At 42.2% G+C, this 24,647-nt stretch overlaps 1 protein-coding gene and 1 long non-coding RNA gene across 2 annotated transcripts in view; both read left to right on the top strand.

Annotated features, from left to right (window-relative positions):
* The window catches only part of LOC148524528 (uncharacterized), a 125,622-nt gene extending 106,461 nt beyond the window's left edge, over positions 1–19,161 (top strand). Inside the window, exon 3 of the long non-coding RNA XR_015878366.1 lies at positions 18,950–19,161. This is a non-coding gene — a long non-coding RNA (uncharacterized LOC148524528). The remainder of the gene's footprint in view (positions 1–18,949) is intronic.
* A 102-nt stretch (positions 19,162–19,263) lies between these two features.
* Positions 19,264–24,647, top strand: part of ADCY7 (adenylate cyclase 7) — a 117,198-nt gene continuing 111,814 nt past the window's right edge. Inside the window, exon 1 of the mRNA XM_088471959.1 lies at positions 19,264–19,437. Within this exon, the coding sequence (XP_088328085.1) occupies positions 19,264–19,437 (174 nt within the window). The remainder of the gene's footprint in view (positions 19,438–24,647) is intronic.

Raw genomic sequence — 24,647 nt, 5'->3', positions numbered from 1 at the left:
TGTTTCTTAGCCTGAACTGTTCGCATGATTGTGGTAGGAAAATCCAACCACAAGCACTGCGAGCAGTTCAGATGCCCTTCGATGTACTCGATTAATGCAAATAGCGGAGATGACGTAGGATGCGAACGGCCAGGGGGCGTCTTTACAAAATAGCGAGCACATGTTTTGTTCGCTCGCTCAGACATAGAGGCGTCAGCAGACCGCAAAGAGCGAGCGCTCAATTTAAATAGCCGGCCCCTTTTTCTGACCGAGCGAGCGCAAATAGCGTCCGGCTCTGAATCAGGCCCTCTATTTCCCTGTACTGCCCCTGGCCTCTGAGCTAGTTCACCTCCTACTCAGACTCTCTGGTGCACCATGTAAATGTAGTACAGGGGTTGTTACCCAATTAGGAAGGAGGGGGTAGTATGGTCAGCTTCTCTTGCAAACCTTTTCACAAATCCACAACAACATTGTATTCTTTTATGGCCTTTTCTCTTCTTAATTGCTGAAAACTGATCTTGCAAAGCCATGTCTCAAATTATTATTTTTTTTAATCTATCAATCAGTGCTGTATTTGCGTTCCACTATATACTCCACCTCCATTTAACTTTTCTGCCCTCAGGCCTCCGATCTAGTTCTTGATAAATGAAAACAGTATTTCTATGGGGTCGTTTAGTTTATCCTGTCTGCACTGCTATGCCACAGTGTTTCATAGATGTTATATTATTTTAAACTGCCGTACATTTGTGCCGCTGCTCTGTTACTTAGTTTAGCCAGCCAACTTTTGGCCAATATGGGAGAAAACAATATTGTGAGCTGTGAGGTGGTCAAAATTTAAATGACTGGAAATGAGTGTTACTGAGGTTAATAATACTGTAGGAAAAACAGGCACAAATTACATGTTTTTAGCTGTTTTTATCAATTGGAAAAAAAAAATCATCCAAAACACAATGATGAATTACAACCAAAACCAAAACATGGGGGTCATATCTCTGTTTCTATTTCTATATAATCCATGATAAACCTAAAATGATTCTAATCAAGAACAGTGACACCTGTTTCTCACTACAATGCTGCAAGCTAACCAACCAAAGTGTCAAAGGGCGTGCATTCCAGTACCCAGAAATGCGTTTCATTGGCTGGAAGTGCATTACAAAAAGTGGTGCTCCATTCCAGCTGCAAGTCTGTAGTAGAAAAATGTGCTGAAAATACAGCAGGGCTGAATAGGTTGTCAAGGCGACCATATACACATGCTTTTTTATATTTATGTCCAAGCTGGAGAAATGGCTCATTCCTCCTTGCTGCTACAGCATCCGCACAGCTACAATTCAACGTTTGACTGTGAGTGCTGGATTTTGAATATTATACACATTACACCTCAGTACGACAAAAATTATGAGAATTACAGAGAAACCTGTCATTGACGTACAATAAATTCACATATTATAGTATCCAGTCAATGTATAGAAACAAATTGAAAAAACTACTTTTTTAGCAACTAGATGTGAATGAAGATTTTCCTGTTGTGCTGGGGAAACCCTCTGAATTAGTATGACTGTCGATCTAAGATGCAATCCATAAGTTTAGCTTGATGTATCATTTTAGGTAATATATCTCTCATCCATAAATCACATAATAAACCTCAGCAAATAAGTCCTTATCTGCTTGGACAACGGTAATGAGTAGTACCATCCAATATATACAATTTGGCAACATTGTAGTGTCTGTGTCCTGTGCTTTGGCGGAACCTTCAAGTTACATAAACTTCTTTATCTACTATGGTCATCTCGTACCTACACAGATCCTCACAAAAAATGTTCAGTCTTACTCTAGTCGGCTACATTAACAATGCACGTTCTAGAATTATAGTCTGCAATGATAAAACACAGGACATTTAGTTATTTTCACATTCAGCCGATGATGGTTAGATAAAACGACCACATTTTTATGGTGTTTTAAAGAACTACAGTATTGCTTGGTAAAATATACAGTTCTCATGCTATCTTCATAATGAGGAAATATAAAGACCATACTGAAAGCGCACTGCGGGTAACACACTTTTGGTTTTGCACCAGAATTCCCACTATTCCAGTGCTTAGGGCTGAAAAAACGTACAGTATAAAAGAAACTGATATAAAATATTTTTAGAAAGCTTCCGGAACTCTATTTTCTGTGCACATAGTTGTGGTTGGAGCACTATGACATATAGCTTATCAAGCTATAGCCGAATCAAAGCTCGGGTACTGCATGCTCTAAAACTTTTTTTTTTTTAAATACACATAAATTACAATAGTGAATCGCCAATGATTCTGAACATTTTAATATAGTGTAACATGGAATACACATTCTTTCAAAACATCCCACACATTGTAACGGCGTCCTTCAGCTGACATTTGTTCTCGTGATCTTTTTCTGGATTGTGAGTCATCTACTGATCTTTTTAGCAAATCACTACTTTCACTTTAGTAACCAAAAGTTCCCCCAAAAAATCCACTGGATTTGTGTAACATTATCTACTAACAACCAATCTTGTAATCTTAGGTTTTGTCATTTGTTAATTTATTTGTATTGAATCTACAATATCTTGTAAGTGGTATCCAGACTATAGATAGACGGTTAAAAGGTCAACAGTGTTTAGATAGACACCAGATGTTAGACAAGGAATAGGTCGACACAGTACATGCCGACATGGATAAGTTTGACTGGTGCAAATGGTCGACGGTGCCAAAAGGTCGATAATTTTTTTTTCCCGTTAGGGTTAGGCACCAGGAGGTAGGGTTAGGCACTAGACTAGATGGTTAGAGTCAGGTACCTACCCCAATGGTTAGACACCAGGAGAGAGGGTTAGGGTGATTATGGTTAGAAAATAAAAATGTTTCAACCTTTGACCCTGTCGACCATTTGTACCTGTCGACCTTAAGGTTGTCAACCTTTTTGTACCTGTTATCCTATTGCCTATCTAACATCTGGTGTCTATCTAGATACTGTTGACCTTTTAACACTCTATATCAGTGGTCCCGAAACTCTGTCTTCAGGACCCCCCACGGGTCACGTTTTCCAGGTCACCCAGCAGGTGCAGAGGTGTAGTCATTACTCATTATTCACTGACACATTTTAAAAGATCCACAGGTGGTTAATAATTTAACTTTTGAATTTGTGAAGAAACCTGGAAAATATGCACTGCGTGGGCATACTTGCCGACTTTACAGGGCACCATTCCGGGAGCAGCCGATGAGGACCTGCTTCTTTCATCTTCAGGGGGCGGGCCCAGACAATATACGGCATTATTTACAGATAACCCCAGCGATTTGCAGGTCCGCGAGGAGGGGACGGGGCTAAATGACACGATTCACACCATTTAACCACGCCCCCTCCAATATGTCTCGAGAGTAGGCAAGTATACATTGTGGTAGTTGTGGATTGCTCTTCAGATTCCTTGCAATGGCTAATTATCTACAGATGTATCCTCATACACTATTGCTGCAGTCGTGCCAAACAGTTCCTCTTAGCGCGCCAGGTCCCCTTGCGACTCTGACAGTGCCAGGCGTCTATTTTTACCAAAAATGCATCTTAGTTGCAATGTTATGTGACTAGGTTGCACTAGGATTTGATACGCGACACTTGTATATCTGTGTGCGCCTGATATTGGGCACCAAGTGGATGGTTAGAGTTAGGGTGAAGATTAGGGTCAGAAAAATAAAATGTTGACTATTTTTGCATCATTCATTTTTTTTGTCTCCATTTTGTCCATCTAACATCTGTTGTCTATCTAATTACTGTCTATTAGACCAAACCCCATCTAATGTAACATTTGTGACAAGCATACAGTATAAAAGTTAGAGAAAACCAAACACTTTAGGGTATCCAAGTCTAATCAAGTCCTGGCTCTAATAACTTTTGAGCTTCCGAGTAGAGCAGAGTCCCGGAGGGGGATCCATCTTCCTTGTCAAAATTACATGTGTTTATATCCATTTTTCACCATTGAGTAGTACGTAGGGGCCCTTCCAAGTTTTTGCCTGAAATACCTAGTTACGCCCCTGGTGAGGGCTAGGTTGCCGGTGAATTCTAATAAAATGCGGGTTTATAGCAAAAAGAGTTTCGATGTACAGAGTTTAGATGTACAAGAAATAACCTTTGGGTTTTAGCATATTATTTTACAATGCAAATGTATGTCTTTGTGCTGTTATAAGACTGGGAAGGAAAGCTTGCAAACCTGAAAAACTACCCCTGCAACTATCAAGATATCAATAACACTGTAGAAACATTGATAATGTACATTGCCTGTAACCATAACACAAATGCCCATGAGTTTGTCATTAGATTCTTTGGAAAACTGCAACATTCATATACAGGATTTCATGTAATTGTATATTCAACAAATATTAACCAGAAAATAGTTTTGTTACACCTATTATATACAGTAATAAGTTTATTAACGTATTGCCAGATTTGGAAGGTTCTGCCTATTTGTTAATTTGAACAATATTTTGTTATGCCCATTCCACGGTGAAACTAACATTTTTGTGGTTTCTAAGTGTTACTAGAAGTATTCATAGATGATTAGATATATTTCCTGCAGGGCTGCCGTCCCGATGGTAGAGGGTGGCGTGGTCATAACCCTGATTAGTATATTGTGCATTAAGCATGTACTTGCAGAAATGTGGGCATCTCTCTGATTGACCCCTGCAGCTGGAGCTCCCCAGAAAGGCATCAATTGTGAACCCTCCCCCTGCACGCCTTGTTTTCAGTACTTACCACAAGTTACTCTCCACTAAAATGTGCATGTCTGAATATTGTTGCATGGCGTAATCTCATATCAGAATAAAAAAAAAAAAAAAAAAAAACATTTCACCTTCCAGCGAACACAAGGAATCACCCTGCTGCTAAAATTAAGGTACTCAACTCCTAACCATTAATTTATGCACAGCAGGTTGCAGAACTTTTTAAGTGTATGAGAGGCATAGGAAAGTTTTTAAAAGCCATAAATTCATTCACACACTTAGATTTTTAAAATGTGATAACTCGTTGGCTTGTGGTACATTGTTTAGCCTGTTATTCTGTCTACTACCTGCATGTATAGAATCAAATATGTAGAAAATACTATTGTCTGAGCACACAAATTCATTATAATTTTCTTTTATATGGTGCTACAAGGGTGCTTCAGCGCTGAACATAGGGGTAACACACAACAGTTTGCACAAGCATATGGGCGGGATGTACTAAGCATCGCTTCCGCGATGCAGTACATGCGCCCTGACTTCAGGTACATACCGTGGTTCATTACCGCGGTATGTACCAAGAATTTCGCAAATGACAGCTCTCCCGATAAGAGCTGTCTTTAGCGATGCTGCCGGGCAGGGGGGGACTACCGGGTTTAACACCCAGAAGTCCTTCTGCGCATGCGCAGAAGGCCACGGGGCTCATGGGAGGGATCCAATAGGATCCCTCCCAGCCAGGAGCGTCCCGATAAGAAGCCCATAGGCTTCTATTTGGTAACGCCACCTGAAGGTGGCATTACCTAACGGGGTGTAGCACCAGAATGTAACGCATTCTGGTGCTTAGTACATTCGGAGAATTCGATAAGATCCCTGAAAACTGCATTTTCGGGGGTTTTACTGCATTTTTACTTTTAGTACATCCCGCCCTATAATAGTACAGACAGGAACTGAACATACATAAAAATACATAATTACAGTGCTCAAATTACACACTACATGTAGAGGAGGATGCAAAGGGGAGAGTGCACTGCTCACTGGAGATTGCAATCTAGGGGATGCAGGGGCATTTCTAGAGAGGAGGGGTCCCATGTGCAGTCTCCGACACATGCCCCCTTCTCTCCACCCAGCGGCCGGCAGCGCACTGAGCTGTGCGTGGCCAGTGCCGGAGTTATAGACTCTGGGCACTAGAGTGTGCCCAGAGTCTATAATGTATGCACAGGTCACCGGGAAAATGTAATATTTACAATCCAAAACCCAAAATTTGGATTTAAAATTGAATTCCGAACCGCTGGAAGATCATAACTGCGATTTTTATCTCTCTGCGACTAGAACTTATCCGGTTTCACGAAATTCGGGTGCACACTGACAAAACTAGAGGGTGGTCTGAGTGTGCACAGGGCCACCTATTAGGAAGGGGAGCCTGTCAGATCAGCCTCTCCATATTGAGCTGTGTCACTATGGGTGGGATGTATCAAGTATTGCATATCCTTTGTGATACATCCCGCTCCCATCGCATGCATACCAGCACCAGTGTATGATTACTTACCTCTCGGTACAGCTCTTCACTGTCCGTGTGAAAAACTGTCACTGCAGGTTTATAAACCGGGAGTCCTGCTGCTCTTGTACGGCCGTCAGTCAGCACGCGTAAGCCGGGGAGGGGGGGGGGGGGGTGGGGAGTAGAAGAGTCCGAAGGATCTCTCCGGGGACTCATTGTGGTAAGAAGCCCATAGGTTTCTTTAGGCAGTGGAGAACCTGGATTTGAATGGCTGTGAATAGATGACCAGAAAGTAGTGTTTTGGGCTTTCTCTTGCATTCATACTCTTGCTACATCCTTTTCAGCAGTTATGCCCATTAGGATCTATACTTTACACTTCACTGACACCCTTCTTCCTTTTTTTGTGTGATGCCCTGGAGGGGTCCTGGGCTGGACATTTTTCTGTGGTGCCCTGCTCCCCGGACGTGAACCATTAGTGTTAGGGACTGCTAGTGACAGAGACAAGCCCGCTGAGAGCCGCGGCGGGCAGGGGGGGCATGGCCTAATCACGGGAGGCGTGGCCACGTCCCCTTCCCCCCCCCAAAAAAAAGATTTGCCGCGGCGCTGGGGAGGGGGGCGCTCTGGTCCCCCTCAGCCCTGCTCAAAGCCAGGGGGGACGCGATCAGTGTGATCGCTCCCCCCCACAGGCATAGGAGGCTGCTGTGGCTGCTGCTCAGCAGCCACGAGCAGTCTCCACTGCAGCTCAGCACACGGTGTGTGCTGGACTGCTGTGAGGGAAGGGGAGCGGCGCCAGACCCGGGCCCCTCAGGAAGCCCGGCCCCGGTAATCTGTACCCGCTCCCCCCCCCCCCTCTCGGCGCCCCTGGACAGAGAAGCCATGACGTGGCCTAGCAGCTTCCCATGTATTTGCAAATGCTTGCAACTAATATCTCTGAATTCCTATTACTATACAATCTTCATATAGTGTTGCAAGTATAATTCAGTGTGCTGAGAAACAATAGGGGGTTAAACCCCCCCTTTTTTTTCTACTTGGTATGACCCCCTTCCTTTCAGGCACCAGAATAATACTGCCAGAATGATTGAGCAGCTGCCATTTTTTGTTTGCCACTATAGGACTGCACAGTCAATGCAGCAGTGTGCTCCAGCCAGGTATGGGGGCTGTGACAAGGTGGCGTAGGGCACCATGCCCCCGTGGGCCCCCCAAATTAAAATTTGAATTGAATGGGTCTTTAAAATATATTTGAAGGCTTTTGACTCCGTTTTGATCAGACAAAAAAAACAACAACTGAATGTTAGATGTACATAATACAAAAATAAATAAAATAAGTCAAACTGCTTAAAGACATCAATCACATTTCTAGTTTAATACACCTGAATTAAATGGCATAGAACTATTAATACAAAGCAGCAATACAAACTTTCATTTTTATTTTTGTTGTACTGTTTTTCCTTGTTTAAATGTATCAGATATCCTATTGATAAAGTAAATGTGATTTTCTGGCTACCCAGATCCTGGATACAGACTGTTAATACCATAGAGCCCGAGGCTGCTCTTCCTGAAGCTGTTAATCATTACAGGACAAGTAAAATAACACTATTCTCTAGTTAAAGAAAATAAATGTTGCTGGTTACTATAATTGGGTATAAAGGACTAATAACCGATTTGATCTAAGCAAATCACAAGTCTGTGTGTTTCCCAGCTATTGGAAATGATGTCTGTTTACTTTTTAAGAGAAATAATATTTGAGTAATGCTATCGAAACTGTAACACAATTAATTTATGAAAATTAATTGTGTTAATTTATGAAAATAAGTGCAAGAAAGCGGGGCACTACAAAAAGTTGAATGGATTGCAAGAGATGGAAACCACAGTAAGCACCGAAGGAACGCTTTGGCCCGTATTCAATTTGAAGCAAAAAGCCGTTTTCAGGTTTTTTTTTGTCGAAAACTTTTCACCAATGACGTCATTTTCGCCTGTTTTGATTTTACTCCGTATTCAATTTCGAAGACTTTCCGCCTAGGCGGAAAGTCAATGCAATGTAATAGGTGAAAAAGATTAGGCTATGAATAGGAGGCGGAAAAAAGTGCAGAATTGGGGTTTTGGGATACAGCTTTCAGACAGTCCCCCAAAGGTAAACTGTGTCAAAAAAATAAAAAAAACAACTTTGAATTTGGGGGCAAAAAAAATGTTGGGGGACAAAGTTAAAAACTAGCCAACTTGACTCTGGGGGTATCCCCAAGTGTGCCCCTGGTGTGTTTTTTTTTTTTCCATTGCAGGTGCTTGCGGCAGGTGGATTTTTCATGATTTTTTTTCAACTTAACTTTAGCAACTTATAAATATGCTGACCCCCCATTTTCAAGTACCCCATATTTGCTGGGATAAGTTATTTTCAACAAATAAAACTCCAGAATACTATTCTTCACCACTTAGAGAAAAACGCTATTTAGCAGCTATTGACCCCGTTTAAAAACACCAAATACCTTCAGCAAGCCAAATTGGGGGGGTACCATAGGGAACCCTCATGTCAGAGCATCTTTTGGGGGGTGTCAGGCTGATTTCCCCAAAACTGACAGTACTTTCCTCTTGTTTAAGTTTCGCCAGGGCCCGGTTTTGCCTACTTTCAAATTGAATATGGCGATACTTTTCCACCTGCAAAACATGCGATAAGTCCGGGAGGCGAAAAAGTATCGCGGCTCGGCTCAAATTGAATACGGGCCTTTCTCTGATTAAAATTCAGTGGTAATGCTGGGACATTAATTATAGCAAGTACTGAGGTGCCCAGGTTATCTAAACACAGTGGAGGCAGCAATTCATTTTTGGAGCTGAATTAGTACTCATGAGAATACAGCCTATCAATTCACTAGGACCCAACCCACCTGTCTGACACTTAATGACCAGCATTTTAGGCTAGGATTAATGAGACATTGGTTCCTAGATTCAACTGAACCAATAGTCATGTCAATGCAATCAACAAAATAGCAGCATACACTGTGTACCAATGGCCATATCCCAACATTTCAGGATTTACAAAATTGGACAACCTCTTGTGTGAAAATCTGGATAATTGGGTGGTATGGATGTGTGTTTTAATTTCAGCATTAATGGCTTAAAAGCAGATGCTTCTAAAATATTTGGCCACAGAGGGGGCTGGATGTACTAAAGTGCAAAATGTGGTAAAACCCCCGAAAAAGCAGGTTTCGAGGGGGCTTTACCACATTTTCCATATGTGCAAAACAGCTAGTTGGAGGAAAGTTGGTCTGGTGTATGGCCAGCTTTAGGGTGCCTTGTGGACAGAGTTTGGGAATAGAGTATTTTATGTTGAATGTGACTCATATATTGTGCCCACATGCAAAATAAGATATATAATGAGATTCAGGGCTATGAAGACTATACCTTTTGGATGAAATGGAGCTTATTCTCTCTTTCCACAGCAACAAGACATCGAGCCTTTACTTCCATGCAGGTGTTGGCGTATACCAAAGGTTCTCAAACTTGGTCCTCAGGACCTCAAACAGTGCATGCTTGCCAGGTCTCCTCATAAAATCCCAAGTGAAATAATTAGCTCCACCTGTGGATCTTACATGTGTTTGGCATTCCGGCAGTCTGGATGCCGATGCATACCATACTGGCGTCAGAATCCTGGTATCCCGACCACCGGGATGCTGAAAGTAAGTAGCAGGATTGGGGGGGAGGGTTAGGGTTAGGTTTATGGGTTAGGGATAGGCACTAGGGGCAGGGTTTGGGATAGGCACTTAGGGCAGAGGGTTAGGTTTAGGGTCCGGGGAGGTTAGGTTCAGGAACCAGGGAGGGAGGGTTATCATACCGACCACCATGTATCTGTATGTTAACTTTGTCTGGATCCAGGCATCGGGATTATGACTGCCTGCATCCCGTCTGTCGATACTACATACCGATTCTGTGTGGGGTCCTGAGGAGAGAGTTTGAGAACCACTGGCCTATACTTTTGACATTTTGCATCAGCCAGTTGTGTTTTATATGGAAAAATAAATATATATGTGTAATGTGAACAGTGTAATAAAAACCTAAAGTACAGGTGTGACATGGGGAGTTCAGTCGTTTTTATGTTTTACATTTTCTTGCAAGTACAATCTCCTCTAGATCCATACATACTTACTGACAGTTTGTTTCTCCCCTTCAGAAGATGATGGAGAGGAGGTCCTGGTGGATGTTGTAAGATGTGTGGCAACAGAAACCAATGCAATTTGTGCATTGAGCAGTAGGACTGGGGACACAATGATGCAAGTCACTGAAAATTGTGTTGTCAAGCACCAACCACTCTCATCACTGGGGAAGTGGGCTGGATGTGGGAGGGTGGTATACTCTCTAATAGAGCTCCCTGAAATTTGAGACTCTGCCCATATTTACATATTTATGAGTACTGTGCCAGAGTCTTTGCTCTCTTGTGTGCATGCGCCATCTTAATATCACTGGAAAGATGGCACCATGGAAGAGCAGGGAACCCGCTTTCCGGTGCACAAGGTAAGATGTGTGGCTGAGGGGTGGCCTGCTGCTCAAAGGAGAGGGTCCACTTCACATGGACCCCCCTCGGCATTATTATGACACTGACTCTTAACTGATCAAATATGGATGGACAACTTGCAAATAGTTTTCCAGAGTGCTTTCACAGAGGCATTTTTCTAAAAGGGACATACTTATACATGAAATGCACTGTATGTCCATATATTGAGCTTTACTCAATTAACTATACTTATATTTGATTATATTGGAGTACCATGGGTACTCTCAAAATCTAAGTAAGTGTGTATTTCCCTTATAGATGACCAGTGCAAAATATAATATACCTACTCGTTAATACAAAATTGATATCTAATCGGCCAATCGTGGAAACAACGCAATATATAACAGCATGCAGTCATGGTCAAGAGGTTCAATAACACATAATGCAACACATGGGCAGACTGGGCATGGGATCATGTGTCCAGGGCCACTCCCTGCTTCCTGGGTGGTTAAGACTCTAGCAGCTCTGCATCACAATGAACTGCAGTCGTGCATGGTGTTTGTGGCCAAGTAATGTCCAACAGCCCTGAGATGCCTATGGTTGGCTCAGTGTTTCATTCTGAAATTGCTCTAAACATGGCTGCTGTGGCTCTGCATTTGGGGATGCAGTCGTGGTCACTGACTCACCGAGGACACTACCATAACACACCCATGAGACTTTTTTGCATTAACTTCAGACTGCCTCCGACTACCGCCACTGTTTGTGCACAACTCATGGTGAACCCAAAAGATGAAAGCATTGGGGCACTAATGTTTGGGAAAACCTAAAGGATAATATTATATAATCATCACTGTAATTTTTATTGTATTATATGGCAGTCACTGTGATGCTCTCTGTTTTATTTGGTGATCACTGTGATGCTCTCTGTATTGTATGGCGGCCACTGTGATGTTCTCTGCATTTTATGGTGGTCACTGCTGGAGCAAACACCTATTAGTAAAATAGGCTTTTAATTTTTGATAAATTATCTACAATGTTCTCCAAAACCATCTATTATGAATGCTCATGGGTCAGTACTTTTGTACTTACACCGAGACAAAAACTTGGCACTTTTACATTTTATTTATTAAATGTTCAAAGTTCTTTCTTGTTATTTAACCATAACTATTTAAAGTTGTGGACAGTTCTTCAAATATATTTTTAAAAACGAATCTAACATTTCATAAACAGTGATATAAAAATGTCTATAAGATAGTGTAACAGACAGTATACTGTTAGGTTCATTGGCTCCTGACAAAAATTAACCCTAGGGAATATAGATTGTGAGCTCCACTGGGGCAGGTACTCTGTAAATCACCTGAAGAAAATGTGTGTGCTATATAAATGTACAGAGAGATTTAGGTTTCAGAGGGGCATGTCCAAACTCAAATCTAAACTCCAGTGTGAAAATTAAGCTGTCCAGCATTTGTGGGCTACATGCAAAAGCAGCCAGTGTTTAAATGTATTGATGTATGCATCCCTTGCTTTGCAGCATGGTTTGTTCCAGATGCTAAATTACTTTTTTTGTTTTGCTTTGTACCCAACTCAGAATTAGCCTCTTTATGCTTAACTATAGTTTAGTTTCACTTTTTCTATTAATGGTCAGTAAATATATGAACATAATACATTCAAGACCTATTTAGTGTGTGTTAATTAATTAACATGCGTAGGATCTGTCGGACCACTTTCTTTTAAACAATACAGTACCCAACAAAGGTCAATCAGGCATATGAAATGGCAGATCCTTTTCTGGTCTTATAGTAATATCTTTCTCACTAAGATCCCGCAGACATGCTGATGTACTTATATTTTATTTACACTTTACTAACAAGGTTGGTATAAACTCCACCATGTTCAATAAGAGCCCAGTCTAACAAGGTCCTGCCTCCTATTTCCAGCTGTGCAGCTGTTCGGAGAGAGCTCTGCCAACCATTCAGCCAGTTAGCAACTCGGTACAGTGTGCTACAGCATGTGTGTCACCAACTACTGGTGACTAGTATGTTATACTGGCTTTCTCTATGGGACGCTTAACATTCTCATTTCCCAGAAAGTTCTTTCATCCATCCATCTAGTTCGTATCTGGTACAGAATGCTCGAAGATATGGATCAATAACCATGGATAACCACTTCCACTAGTTATTTTCACTTCCTCTGACATTAAACTTTGTCATTTCCCAGAAAGTGATTGTCAGACCATATTTGATTGAGGCATGGATACATGTATTTAGAGGAGGGAAGAATTTGCCTTAATAGTATTACAGCATATGGGATATTTGTACGTGATGAGCTGTTAATTGTATTGTTTTTTATTTTTTATTTTTGATGAACTTGTTTGCACTGTTAATCTAAATTGAAACACTATGTTTTAATTCAGACTGCTCTTGATAGGACAGTGCTTAGAAGGTGCTTTCTGCTATCTTCCCTTTCCATATGCTGCGTGTGTAACACATTTTGCCTTGTTTGATAGAGCTGTGATCCAAGTTCTGGCTTCGTTCTGCATTTGTTTAAAAATGTGTCGACAGATCATTGCAAATTAAGTGCAATCTGGCTTTGATCCCTAATGAGACAACTTCGTATGCAAGGAAGTAACACTTTACTCTCTGGACCTCAACTTCACACAGCTATAGTCTGTGGTAGGCTTATGCAAACAGTCTAATGGGGATTTATTATGATGGGTTTAAAGTAAACAAATCAAGCAAAGCAGATAATACAATGAAGATTAAAAAAATGAAAAATTATTAAAGAGATGAACTAACGGGCTAACAGTGAAGCGGCTGGTGCCTATGGTGTGCATGGCCTCTGGTAAACAGTTTTTTGTCTTTTCGAGGTAGTTTGGCAGAGAGTGAGTTAATTCCCAGACTTCAGCAGGGTTTTGTGATCTGAATAGGCTGGTTACCATGGAGGGAGGGAAAGGAGCTTAGGAAAAGGGGCAGCCAGACTTCTTTCTTTGTTCAAACCTATTCTACTTCTCTTCTCCCTCCACATTTTGTCAGTCACTTCACTCTCCAAAATCCATGTTCTCCTCTCTTCAAAATTGCGCTAATCATTACCTTTCAGTGGGATTCATTCCCACGTCATTACATGAAATTAAGAAACCATATATTTACTTTTCTCATGTCTAGTTTCAACTGTGCTGAACTGGCTTGAAACCATTTCCAGTACAATCTTTTTATATATGAATAACTATACAATCTTTGTATTGTATGTAGCTCTTTTAAATTTTGCGATTTTAAAGTTCTTTTTATCATGTGTGTTTGGTTGTTTTGTTAAATATCTGATGATTTCCTAAATTGACAAAACTTAACCTATCTGTCAACTCTTCTGATTGGAGAGCAGAGCAAACTGAACCTACAGTACAGCTGGAATGTTGAATATACTGTTTGTGGGTTTTTTATGATGCCTGTTGAATCAACTTGAATTTTAGGTTTTAGGACTTTTTAATGCCATGGATTTTTATTGGTGAATGAAGCATGGTTTTTAGTGTCCATCAATATACGGTCTATACTAATTAAACTAAATTGAAGCATTGAGAGACCTTTCCTATGGCTATTAATCACATAATAAAAATTCACATGTGAACCAACCATAAAATAAACATTTATTATATCAACATAGTATAAAACAGTCAACTGTGCAAAACTGCATCCATCAGATGAACCATATAGTGCAATTCTGATGAATAATACGAACAGTTAAAGCAGGCTTGCCTACCCTCCCGATTTGGCCGGGAGCCTCCCGATTTTCGGGTGCCGCTCCCGGCCCCCCGGAAAGGCAGGCAAGCCTCCCGGAAGCTTGCGACCCTCCCGACCTCCCTACTGAAAAAAAACGGAAACCCTCGCAGCGGGGGGCCCGGTGACGCGATTCACGCAGAATCGCGTCATCGTGGCCCCGCCCCCTGCTTCACAATGCTGAAAATAACAGCATTGTGAAGAGGGGGCGGAGTCACGATGCGATCGTGCGTCCCCGCCCCCGTCCCCGCCCCCAGTGTGCCATCAAATGGCCGCCCTGCCCCCAGCTCCGCCCCCAATTGCCAGCCCCGCCCCCTGCTATTAGCCGACAATCAGCTCCCTCCCGGAAGGCTGGAGCTGATTGTCGGCAAGTATGAGTTATAGACAGGCTAATTAAGCGAATGCTGAACGCAGATTATCGGGAATCTGCGTGTGCGCAGAACGTCTCCTGCGTGATTGCCCACAGCCCCTGCTATGCCTCTGCCTAATTGACAGGCAGAGGCATTTAAGATGCGCTGTGGGGGCGAGTGCGGCCAACGTTCCTGGAAATGGTGGCATGTATGCCCTGTTTTCTGGCAGTGGCAAGGCCAGGAGCCACTGACGCAGTTTCCTGGCCTCACACGCCGGCCAGCTTGAGTAAGCTGAGTGGTTGCAGTGGCTATCCCAGCCTGCGACCTTGGTAGCCGTGCTGGTATCGCAAATGCAGCAGAGGGTTTCCTACACCACCTGCTGCATTTGCATTTTTTCAACTACGGAATTGCAAAGCTTCTTGTGTGCAGATTTGCAATTTTGTCCCAAGCTGAGTCGCCCCCAGAGTCACCAATAAAATAAGTTCCCTATATTAGTGGATAACTGCAATCCAAAATCCAGTTCACGGGTGATTTTTTAAATTTTTTATTAGTGTATTTAATACCCATAGGAACTGTCACTCTGCACTTCAATTGAGTTTATGTAGTTTGTTGTATGTTTGGGGATATGCAAATCCCGTATTGTACCAGGCATTTCGTAAAATGTGTGTGTGTGTGTATATATATATGTGTATATATATATATATATATATATATATATATATTTTTAGGTTCAGTACAATTTATTGTGCTTGAGTGTTTTTTTTTATCGGATTATTTTTGCAAGATACAGGGAGTGGATGCAGGGAAGTCATCAGGTGCAAGTATGAGTGTCGGGTGGTTTCCCTCCGCAGGTGCGGCCGGGCCACACTGCGCATGAGCATCGATGGTTACTGCACACAGACCCAGATCGAAATTGCATGGAGATGCATGCAGTTTGGATGGGCTTTTCTGGATGATAACTGGAGCAGGAGGTTACCAGTTGCGGTCGTGTCGCTGTCAGCTACTGCATCTAAAGATACAGTTGCACTGACACAGGCAGCCATAATCAGTTGAACATTCTGTTCCTGCTTTAGACAGGTGCAATGCCCGATGGTGCAACGATAGTGTGTCTTTGTATGCACAACGGTGGAATCGCCCCCGCAGCAGGTGGGCGTTTCAATAGAACACACATCGGCCACAACATTTCCGTAAAGACTCATTCATGGCTGCTGTAATGGATTAAGGTCTGTGGGGGCCACCTGGGCAACAAACACGTGGGGCCCCTATTAAATATGGACGAAATAGGGGTATGTGCAATGGGTATCGGATCACTTGTAAGCGGTACATTGACGAACAGTGATTTGTTTAATACTGAAAGGAGGATATAACCCCTTTAGTGAGTGCTAAAGGGGTTATGTCTCATTGTGAAATGGGGTCCATGGGCTCCACACACAATATACACCCACAGGAAAAAAAAAACACATATAGGCACCCACATGAAATATTACTCACCAGTTGCGCAATCTTATCCACTTCACACCGCACATAGGGCCTGATTCAGAGCTGAACGCTCTGACCAGAGCACTCGCTCTGAATCAGGGCCCTCCTACCTGTTTTAGGAGCGTCCTCATGGACTCTCGCATAGCTGTGGGTTACCACCCACAGCTTATGCGAGCGTCCATGATGATGGTCGCGATGGTCAAGACCATCGCGACCATCGGGCTTGCGACGGAGACCCTGCGGTAGGGTCTCGCTGCCGCAAGCCCTGGAGTGATTTTGGCTCTATCAGAGCCAAAATCACTCCCACTGACATCACTAGTGATGTCAGTGGGGCTGGCTTCAGACGGTAGGCGTTCCCATGGGAACGCCTCCGTCTGGCAGGCACGCCCCCGGCACACCCACCAAAGGGGGCGTGCGGTCAATCAACATCGCCCACAGTAGTAGTGCCCCTTATGTAATGCCCCCAGTAGGGGTGCCCCTTATGCAGTGCACCCAGTAGTCATGCCCCCTGTAATAGTGGACCCAATAGTAATGCTCCCTGTATTATTGCCCACAATAGTAATGCCGTGCGCCCTGTAGTGAAAAAAACCCCCACAATACTTACCTTAAGCACCGTTTCCGTGTCCGTCCGGCTGGCCGCTCCTTGGATCTATGGGAGAGATGTCATGACGTCTCTCCCATAGTGCACTGAACACTGCGGGAGCCGGAGGCCGGAGCTCAGGTGTGAGCTCCAGCCTTCGGCTGGTGCTGCGGAGCGGGAGCCGGGCGCCCGCTGGTAACAAAATCTCAGCGGGCGCCCAGCAAATGGAGCCTCCTAGCGGCGCCGGGGGTTAGGTGGGCCCGAGGAGAGGGTTCCGTTCCGTCTCCCGTTCTGGCCCACTTTAACCCCTGGTAGGTGTTGGGGCAACTTATGCGTTGGGGCCCCAGACGACTGCCCCTGTCGCCCCCCCTGTTAATCCGGCCCTGCCTGGCTGCACCAAAAGACACAGCCTCTGAATAGCCCTCAGTCTTTAGCTCATTATTGATTTTGCTCAGTTGCTTTCCAGGCTGTAATGAATGGTCATACACAATCTGTGCCTCCTAATCCGTCTCTCCCCTACCCTTCACAGTATAGGGTAGGATTAATCAGATTACTACCATAAATAACCCTTTAAATGCTGCTCAAGAGCTGGTTAATGCAAGAGGCGCTTTTTTTTTTTTTTTGGATTTGTATGTACTAATTACTATTAATACCTGCTGGTCCACAGAAAAGTGAATAAATAAATAATCAAACTGCAAACCAAACGAACAAATAAAAAGGAGGTATGTAAATACTTAAATAAAATAAAAAAGAAGAAAAGAGGATGAGTTACTTTGAATAGAAATGAAGATAAAATAAAATCAAACAACAAAAACGAAATGTGGCTAGTGCAAAATGAACTGAAAATGATAAAGTACCAGTGATATTTAAGCATTAATGTTTACACTCCTTTTGTGGGAATGATAGGTGCCCGCTGCTTTGGTGCAGTGCAAACGGGTAACTGTCCCTATCTTATCCTAAAAGCGGTGTTGTCCTTTGTTGCTGGTGAACATGTGCCGCTTGATGCTGTACTTGCTCCCACTTGGCTATCAGCATACTGTACCCAGTCTGTTAGCGGGGGTTGCAGCTCAGCATGCAGCGATCTCCGCTGTGCCTCCGGCAATCTTTCTGGCCTCTGGCTCTATTGATGAAAGGTGGCTGGTGGCTTGTGTAGTGGTCTGGGCTCCAACATGTTTCGTCCACATGGGGGACTTTTTCAAGGGATGTTGGCTGGTAAACACTATACTCCATATATTCCAAACAGCAGGGTGGAATTTAAATGCCAGTAATACTTTTCTTCCTGCAAAGACTTCTATACATCTTTCATGCACTTTTGAAGATAACGTGTTGGGCTGTGACCTTGAACTGTAGAAATATTAGATTATGCTGATTGTATGGAGTAACTCAATCACATTGTCACGGTTTATGAAGTTTCTACAGTCTATTATTCAGTGTTTCATTTCCTGTACACCTGTGGTCCTTATGTGAGTCTTTCTGTGCCTGAGACACTACTTGGAACAGTAAAACCCTGAAAATTAGTTACAGAAACGCTGGGTGAAATTGGTCTCATTGCATAGGTTGCCTTTATTTTATATAATGTGTTTGAGTTGCATCAGTTGACAAACAAGTTGTTACTCAGGTGTGATCCATCCCTGAGTCATTTCACACCTACTAGTCACTATGATGTACCTATTCTGGAACTCCTCCTCTATCTGTCCACTCAGCATCTTCTCAAACATCAGTTCCCTTTCAAGAGCCACCTGCAGACCTCCAGATTCACGGACTTTGTGATGTCCTTTGTGTGGGAAGGACAGTCTCCAATAAGTCTGCGTGTAACAGCAGCTTCTGTGTTCCAACAGCTAACAATTTATTTGTTAACTCTTGCAGGCCGATACTGTTTTCTCAACTGTATATTTGCGCTTAAAAAGGTATTCAATGTTATTCTATTTTTACCTTTATTGCTATTTCCCAATTGTATAGTGCAAGGGAATATGCTCTCACTGTATATGTTAATAATATTTTACAGTATATACAGTATGTATTATTTTGTGGGATGAGAGTCTGGGTGACTACACGTTTGAACCTAAAACTTTCTTTCTCTGTCTGTTCTCTGCCCTCACAGAATACAAAGGAGGCACCAAGGATAGAAGCATGAGATGCTGCATGGACAGTCACTGCTGTAGACTGACAGGATATCACCCAGGCACAGAAATGCCTGCTCGCAACACTCGATAAGCTGCACATGTTTTTAGGAGGAGGGAGCGGGTTCTCTTACCTTAGCCCAGCTGCAGACTTCTCACGCCTGATGCAGGCTTGCAATGTGAATCAGACAGACAAGCCACAACAGCTAAGGGAGACAAGCAGCTTTTAGTTTGTCTTGTGCTCTGTGATATTTGGGAGTGTAAGGGGAGGGGGGGGGAGCAAATCTGGATTAAAATGCCATCCAAAGGAAAGTATTTTATCAAGGACAACGAGGACTGGATGATTACACATTCTCTTTATGAAAAGTACCAGTGCATAAGTCAGTACTACCCGCTGCTGCTCATCTTGCTCTTTGTGGTGGGGACAGCTTGTGTGACTCTCATCGTCCTCTTCTTCACCACCAGTGAAGTGAGTAAAGTTTTATTTTTCCAGCTCTGAGTTTTTGGCCTGATGGGTTTAACCCTTATTGTACTACAAGTTAAAAAAAAACATTATAATTCCTTAGCTGTATCCCACTTTGGCTTGCATGTTATACAGTGGACCTCATTCTAATGTCACAATGTATTAAAGCAATCTGCTTTCTTTGAGGTTTCTTAATGGAGGTTCTTTATGGATATGGAAGTTTCGCTTAGATAATTTATCCCATTCTCTCAGAAGATCCCATCTAGAGATCAAAATTGTATGGCTGTAAAGATTCATGGTCGGTGGAAAGCAGTGATGTAACTGAGGGTGTCATAGCTGGATGGGGTTTACAGGGAGACACTCTTGTTTTTTTTTATATTGTTATCCTTTATTTATTTGGCACCGCAAGGGTTCTGCAGCACCTAAAGTACATAAACAGAATGAGCAAAACAAGAAAACGGTGACTTACAGTAAAAAAAAATATTGCAATACAAGAACATTGTTTATAAACATTGCTGTGTTAGTGGTCATAATACTCAAATAAGCAGCAGGGCGGCAGCAACCAAGGGTTAGTTGGCATGGTAGGGAGTATGGAGTAGATGATGGTATAAGTAAGGGGAGGAAATGCACATGAGGGAAGAGGGCCCTGCTCGTGACAGCTTTTATTATATAGACTTTCACTGAGATTTGTCATATTGTATTGCGTCTTTAGAAACAATGAGCATGGGATCAATGTTTAGAAGCTTGCCAGATTGTGATCTTTCTCAGTTTATTTTGTTATTCCAAATGGGTAAATCTAGTATTTGATAAACTAAATTTACACCTTATGGGGCACTAGCAGACATAGAAACGACTGCACGATTATGACATTGTAATCGTGCAGTCGTTTCACAGTCTGTGCTGTGCCTACACTGAACGTTCAGTCGTTCAGTGTAGGCACATCCTTCATCCCCGTACATGCTCAACCTGACATTATCATCAGGTTGACCAGCATGTTCGGGCAATGATTGATGTCGGAAACGACCAGCGGGAGCGCACATCGCTGGTCGTTTCTTACATTTACATCCCTGATGTGTGCCCGATTACTGAACGACTGCATGATTACGATGTCGTAATCGTGCAATCGCTCTGTTATCGGGTAGTGGATATGTGGCATTAGTTGTACAGTTTTAACAACACAAACCTAAAGACATAAACAAACCACAGTAAAGCAATTACGTATTTTGTTTTGTAGCGCAAAAGCAAATATGTCAGTGTTTGTCTGTTCCTCTGATATTATTTATTTAGTGTGTATATATACGGAGAAAGGAACATTGATGTGGGAAAGCTGCCTTGTATTCCCTTTTCTATGTTTCTGTTCGATAAAAACAAATGCTACTAATTTAGGCCACGTATCTACACCCATTCTTGTATGCATTTTACGTGGATCATTAATGTATGTAGTTGTATATTATGATAACCGTGATTGTACAAAGTTTGCTTTATTCATTTACTTTCTTATTTTTCCATTTTTGTGCATCTCAAGGCATTTATCACTAGCCTTTAAACACTTGTAAAAATGCATATCACTAGCCTGTGAACACTTGTAAAAATGCATATCAAGTTCAAAATGCATTTAATACTCGTTGTGTCTAATGATAAAAATGCACCTCAACCACAAGTGGGCATGTGGCCTTCAAGGTATGCTTTTATTCATGTATGTTGTTTTTTTAATCTTTAATGCACAGAAAATACACATAAAAAACAATTGGGCCAAAAACATATCTATTGTGCATTTGTGGGAGTTTAGTATTTATTAGTTTTTTTTTTTTTTTTGTGCTGCTTTTTCGCCTGTTGTAGCCTGTTTTAGCTTTGATCTTTTCTCATATGATAACGTGTGTCCCTTTTTTAAAATAAGAACAAAAAACTAGTTTGCTAATGCTTCCATAACATTATATTTTGAAAAGCATAGTGTGCAAGTACTTTGTAAGGGCTGCATTAGTTATAAAATAATTGTATTTACAGGGTAGCTTAAAAAAGCTTTGTGTGTGTTAGGGAATAAATCTATATGACCCTGTTGTGGGTTATTATGATAAATACTTCTGTAAACATAGTTATTATAACAAGCAAAATCATATTAGGAAGTATTAGGCTAATACAATTCCAAAATGGATGATTTAGTCTTGTCTAGAACTGTGTTGTTCAGCTGTATTGTAGATGCTGGTGTGTCCATTCTGGTAGTGGACAGCATGGTACCTCTGTATAATTAGATAATGAGTAACTTACATACTTAAGATACTGGCAAAAGAGGAAAGTGATAAACTCTTTTGAACTATGCCTACTTTACAGTAATGGGGCTTTATTTGTATAGCTCTGTAGAGGAAAGTGTTTCTAGGTAGCATTTATTATGTGAATTCTATAAAATGATTGGTAGAAGCTGATTGGTTCCTCCTCCTTTTAGCCTCTTGCATATGCTGTCCCACAATTTGTTCTGTACATTGCCTATATTGTGTTATGTATAGTATTATGCTTCATTTTCTAATAATGTTTTTTTGCTTCTTAAATGTTCTGAATTTTACCTTTGTTTGCTGGATCTCTAAGAGCAATGTACATTGATCTTTTTTTCCTCCATAAATAGCTGAAATATTATATATGACATATACATAATGAATTAGTACCAATGTGTCTTATTAGTGATATTTCTCTATGAAAATTGTTAACGTTTTTGTCTTAAGTATAAGGGTATGTTTACCAAAGTGCCGGTTTATAGAGGTGGAGATGTTGCCCTTAGCAATCAATCAGATTCTACTTTTCATTTATCTAGCACCTTCTAGACGATGGTAGTATGAATACCTAATGAGCTTTATAACCAAATGTTGCTATTTAGCGTTGCAAGTCGCACAAGAAATAATTGCTTTCCAGACCTTGAGTGTGATTCCAAAGCACAAAAAGTTATTTTTCGCATAAAAGCATTTAGTTACACGCCTTGATCTAAATACAATTAGCACAAAAAGATTATACAATTACAAGGTACAGTCTATACATATGCAGGCTCTCTGGATCCAGATTTCCCGGCATCAAAGGTGAAGCCTCCGTCAAAAGAAAGAATATGATGACTGACTACTGGAAATAGAGCATCTGAATATATACCCTTACAGAGAGTAGGCAATACAATAGGAACGAGTTGGATAATCCCATTGGTTCTTCCTCTTGGTTCTTCTGTTACGATGAAGTTCATAGGTCAGTTTGTACAGTGGTAGTTCAGCCCTCCAACGGCTCTTTTTGTATCTTTTCTCACAGAAGAACAAGTCTTAACTGGCTAATAAACATTACATTACAGAGTACATTTCAATACCTAACTCTCTATAATTCATAACTTGCATACGCATGTTGCAATCTCCTTGCCGATGGAACCGGAGATCTGCAAATAAACAGTGGTTTAGAATGGCACCAAACACGGTCTGCTTATCATGTTCTAAACCCTAGATATCAAATACCTGCATTTCACAACATAATTGATAACAAGTAAAACCTCTAATATTAACATTAATGCTAAGGAACCTTTCAGTGTAAGTGAGCACTGTGTAAGTGTAGGGATATTGAGTAAAGACGCTAGTATGCGTTGTGCGTCTACGTGTTTGTGGAGTACATTATGAAACGTACTTTGTGGGATTGCTCATTTTATATGTATTAATAAATGTACATATTTGTAGAATGAGGACTTTTAACCCGGGTCAGTGGCAGACGCACGACGCTAATAATCATAACATAGCGTCTTACACTAAGGTATCATGTAGGCGCCGCAAAATGGCGTCGTGTGGACAACGCAAAATGGCGTCGTGCAGATATTATTGTTACAATGTAGGTCATTATTGTTACAATGTAGGTCTCAGCCAACCATCCGGCTTCGACAGTAGCTAGAATCTGATTGGTTGCTATCAGCAACATCTCCACTTCTATAAACCCGCACTTTAGTAAATATACCCTTAAAAGTGACATCTCCGAAGTACCAATTTATTTAGATTAGGAATAGGGACCATGCGCGTGATCGAGGAAGAGGCATGGTCACCTTGCGTTGGTGCATGCCATGCTTCTCCAAGGGCAATCCAGCACTTACAAAGTCTACCGCTGCAGTGGTGCACACATCTGCAGCTAGTACTGTATATGCAATATTGAAGGGGCATCTATTATTGAGACACATCTCCCAGTTGTACTGGAATCATGCAAAAAGTCCTCATCCACAGGACAGCACACTGGACCTCATTCAGAGTCGGTCGAAGCAGCCGCACGGTCGTACGAGAAAAGGGGCCGTATATGCAAATGATTCCCTCGCAAGTTGCGTCCCTAAGTTCGGATCGGTAGTTGGCTGACCAAGGGGAGGAAGCGGTCGGAAGACAAAAAAATACGCCCCCTTCTCGTACGCATTGCACGTCATCTCCGGGCATATAAGGATTAATCGAGACCATCGGCAACCATCGAAACTGGTCGTAGAGCTTAAGGTTGGCCATACCCTCTCTTAAGCTCTACGATCATGTCAGTGTAAAAACCTCCCATATCACATGTGCCATAACGCTACTTTGTTAATTATGCACTCCCATAAACCGTATGCACTCCCACAAAACGCCGTCCGCATAATTAGGCACGCCTGCGTTCGGATCTCCACTCCCCCGTTTTCAAGCACCTTCCCCTGTTACCACCCACAAACGCCTCCATCTGTCACTCAAACTACCGACCTGGCTGTGTTCAAGGAGAGAGAAATTTCTGATCGTATTGGCTAGTTTGCGCACGCGCATTGCGAACTGTACGCATGCACAGTATAGCGAACATCAGTGGCGTACGACCGTGCGGCCACTTCGACCGACTCTGAATGAGGTCCACTATCCCCCCAAATCCAGCCAGTTAGGTGGTATGGGTATTTTGAAATTTGAGAACTCCATTCATGGAGTTATACTTTCCTTCTACTCTGTCAAATCAACTACAACTTAAAATTGGTTAAGCATACCTCCCAACATGACCCTCTCCAGGAGGGACACAACGCTGTGGTCCTGGACTTCCCTGGTAAGAGGTGGGGCTGCAGCGCAGTTCAAAATTCAAATAGGGGAGCCACACCAACTGTCATTTCACACGCTGTCAAACATCACTGGCTGGGACTTACTGGCAGTTGGTGTGACTCCCCTATTTGAATTTTGGACTGTACTGCATCCCCACCTCTAGAGCCACCACCAATCATAAATTAC

This window comes from Taudactylus pleione, unplaced genomic scaffold (assembly GCF_031769625.1).
Source record: "Taudactylus pleione unplaced genomic scaffold, aTauple2 ptg000117l, whole genome shotgun sequence".
Taxonomy (NCBI): Eukaryota; Metazoa; Chordata; class Amphibia; order Anura; family Myobatrachidae; genus Taudactylus; species Taudactylus pleione.
Note: the sequence above shows the minus strand (reverse complement) of the source record. Positions and strands in the feature narration are given on the sequence as shown.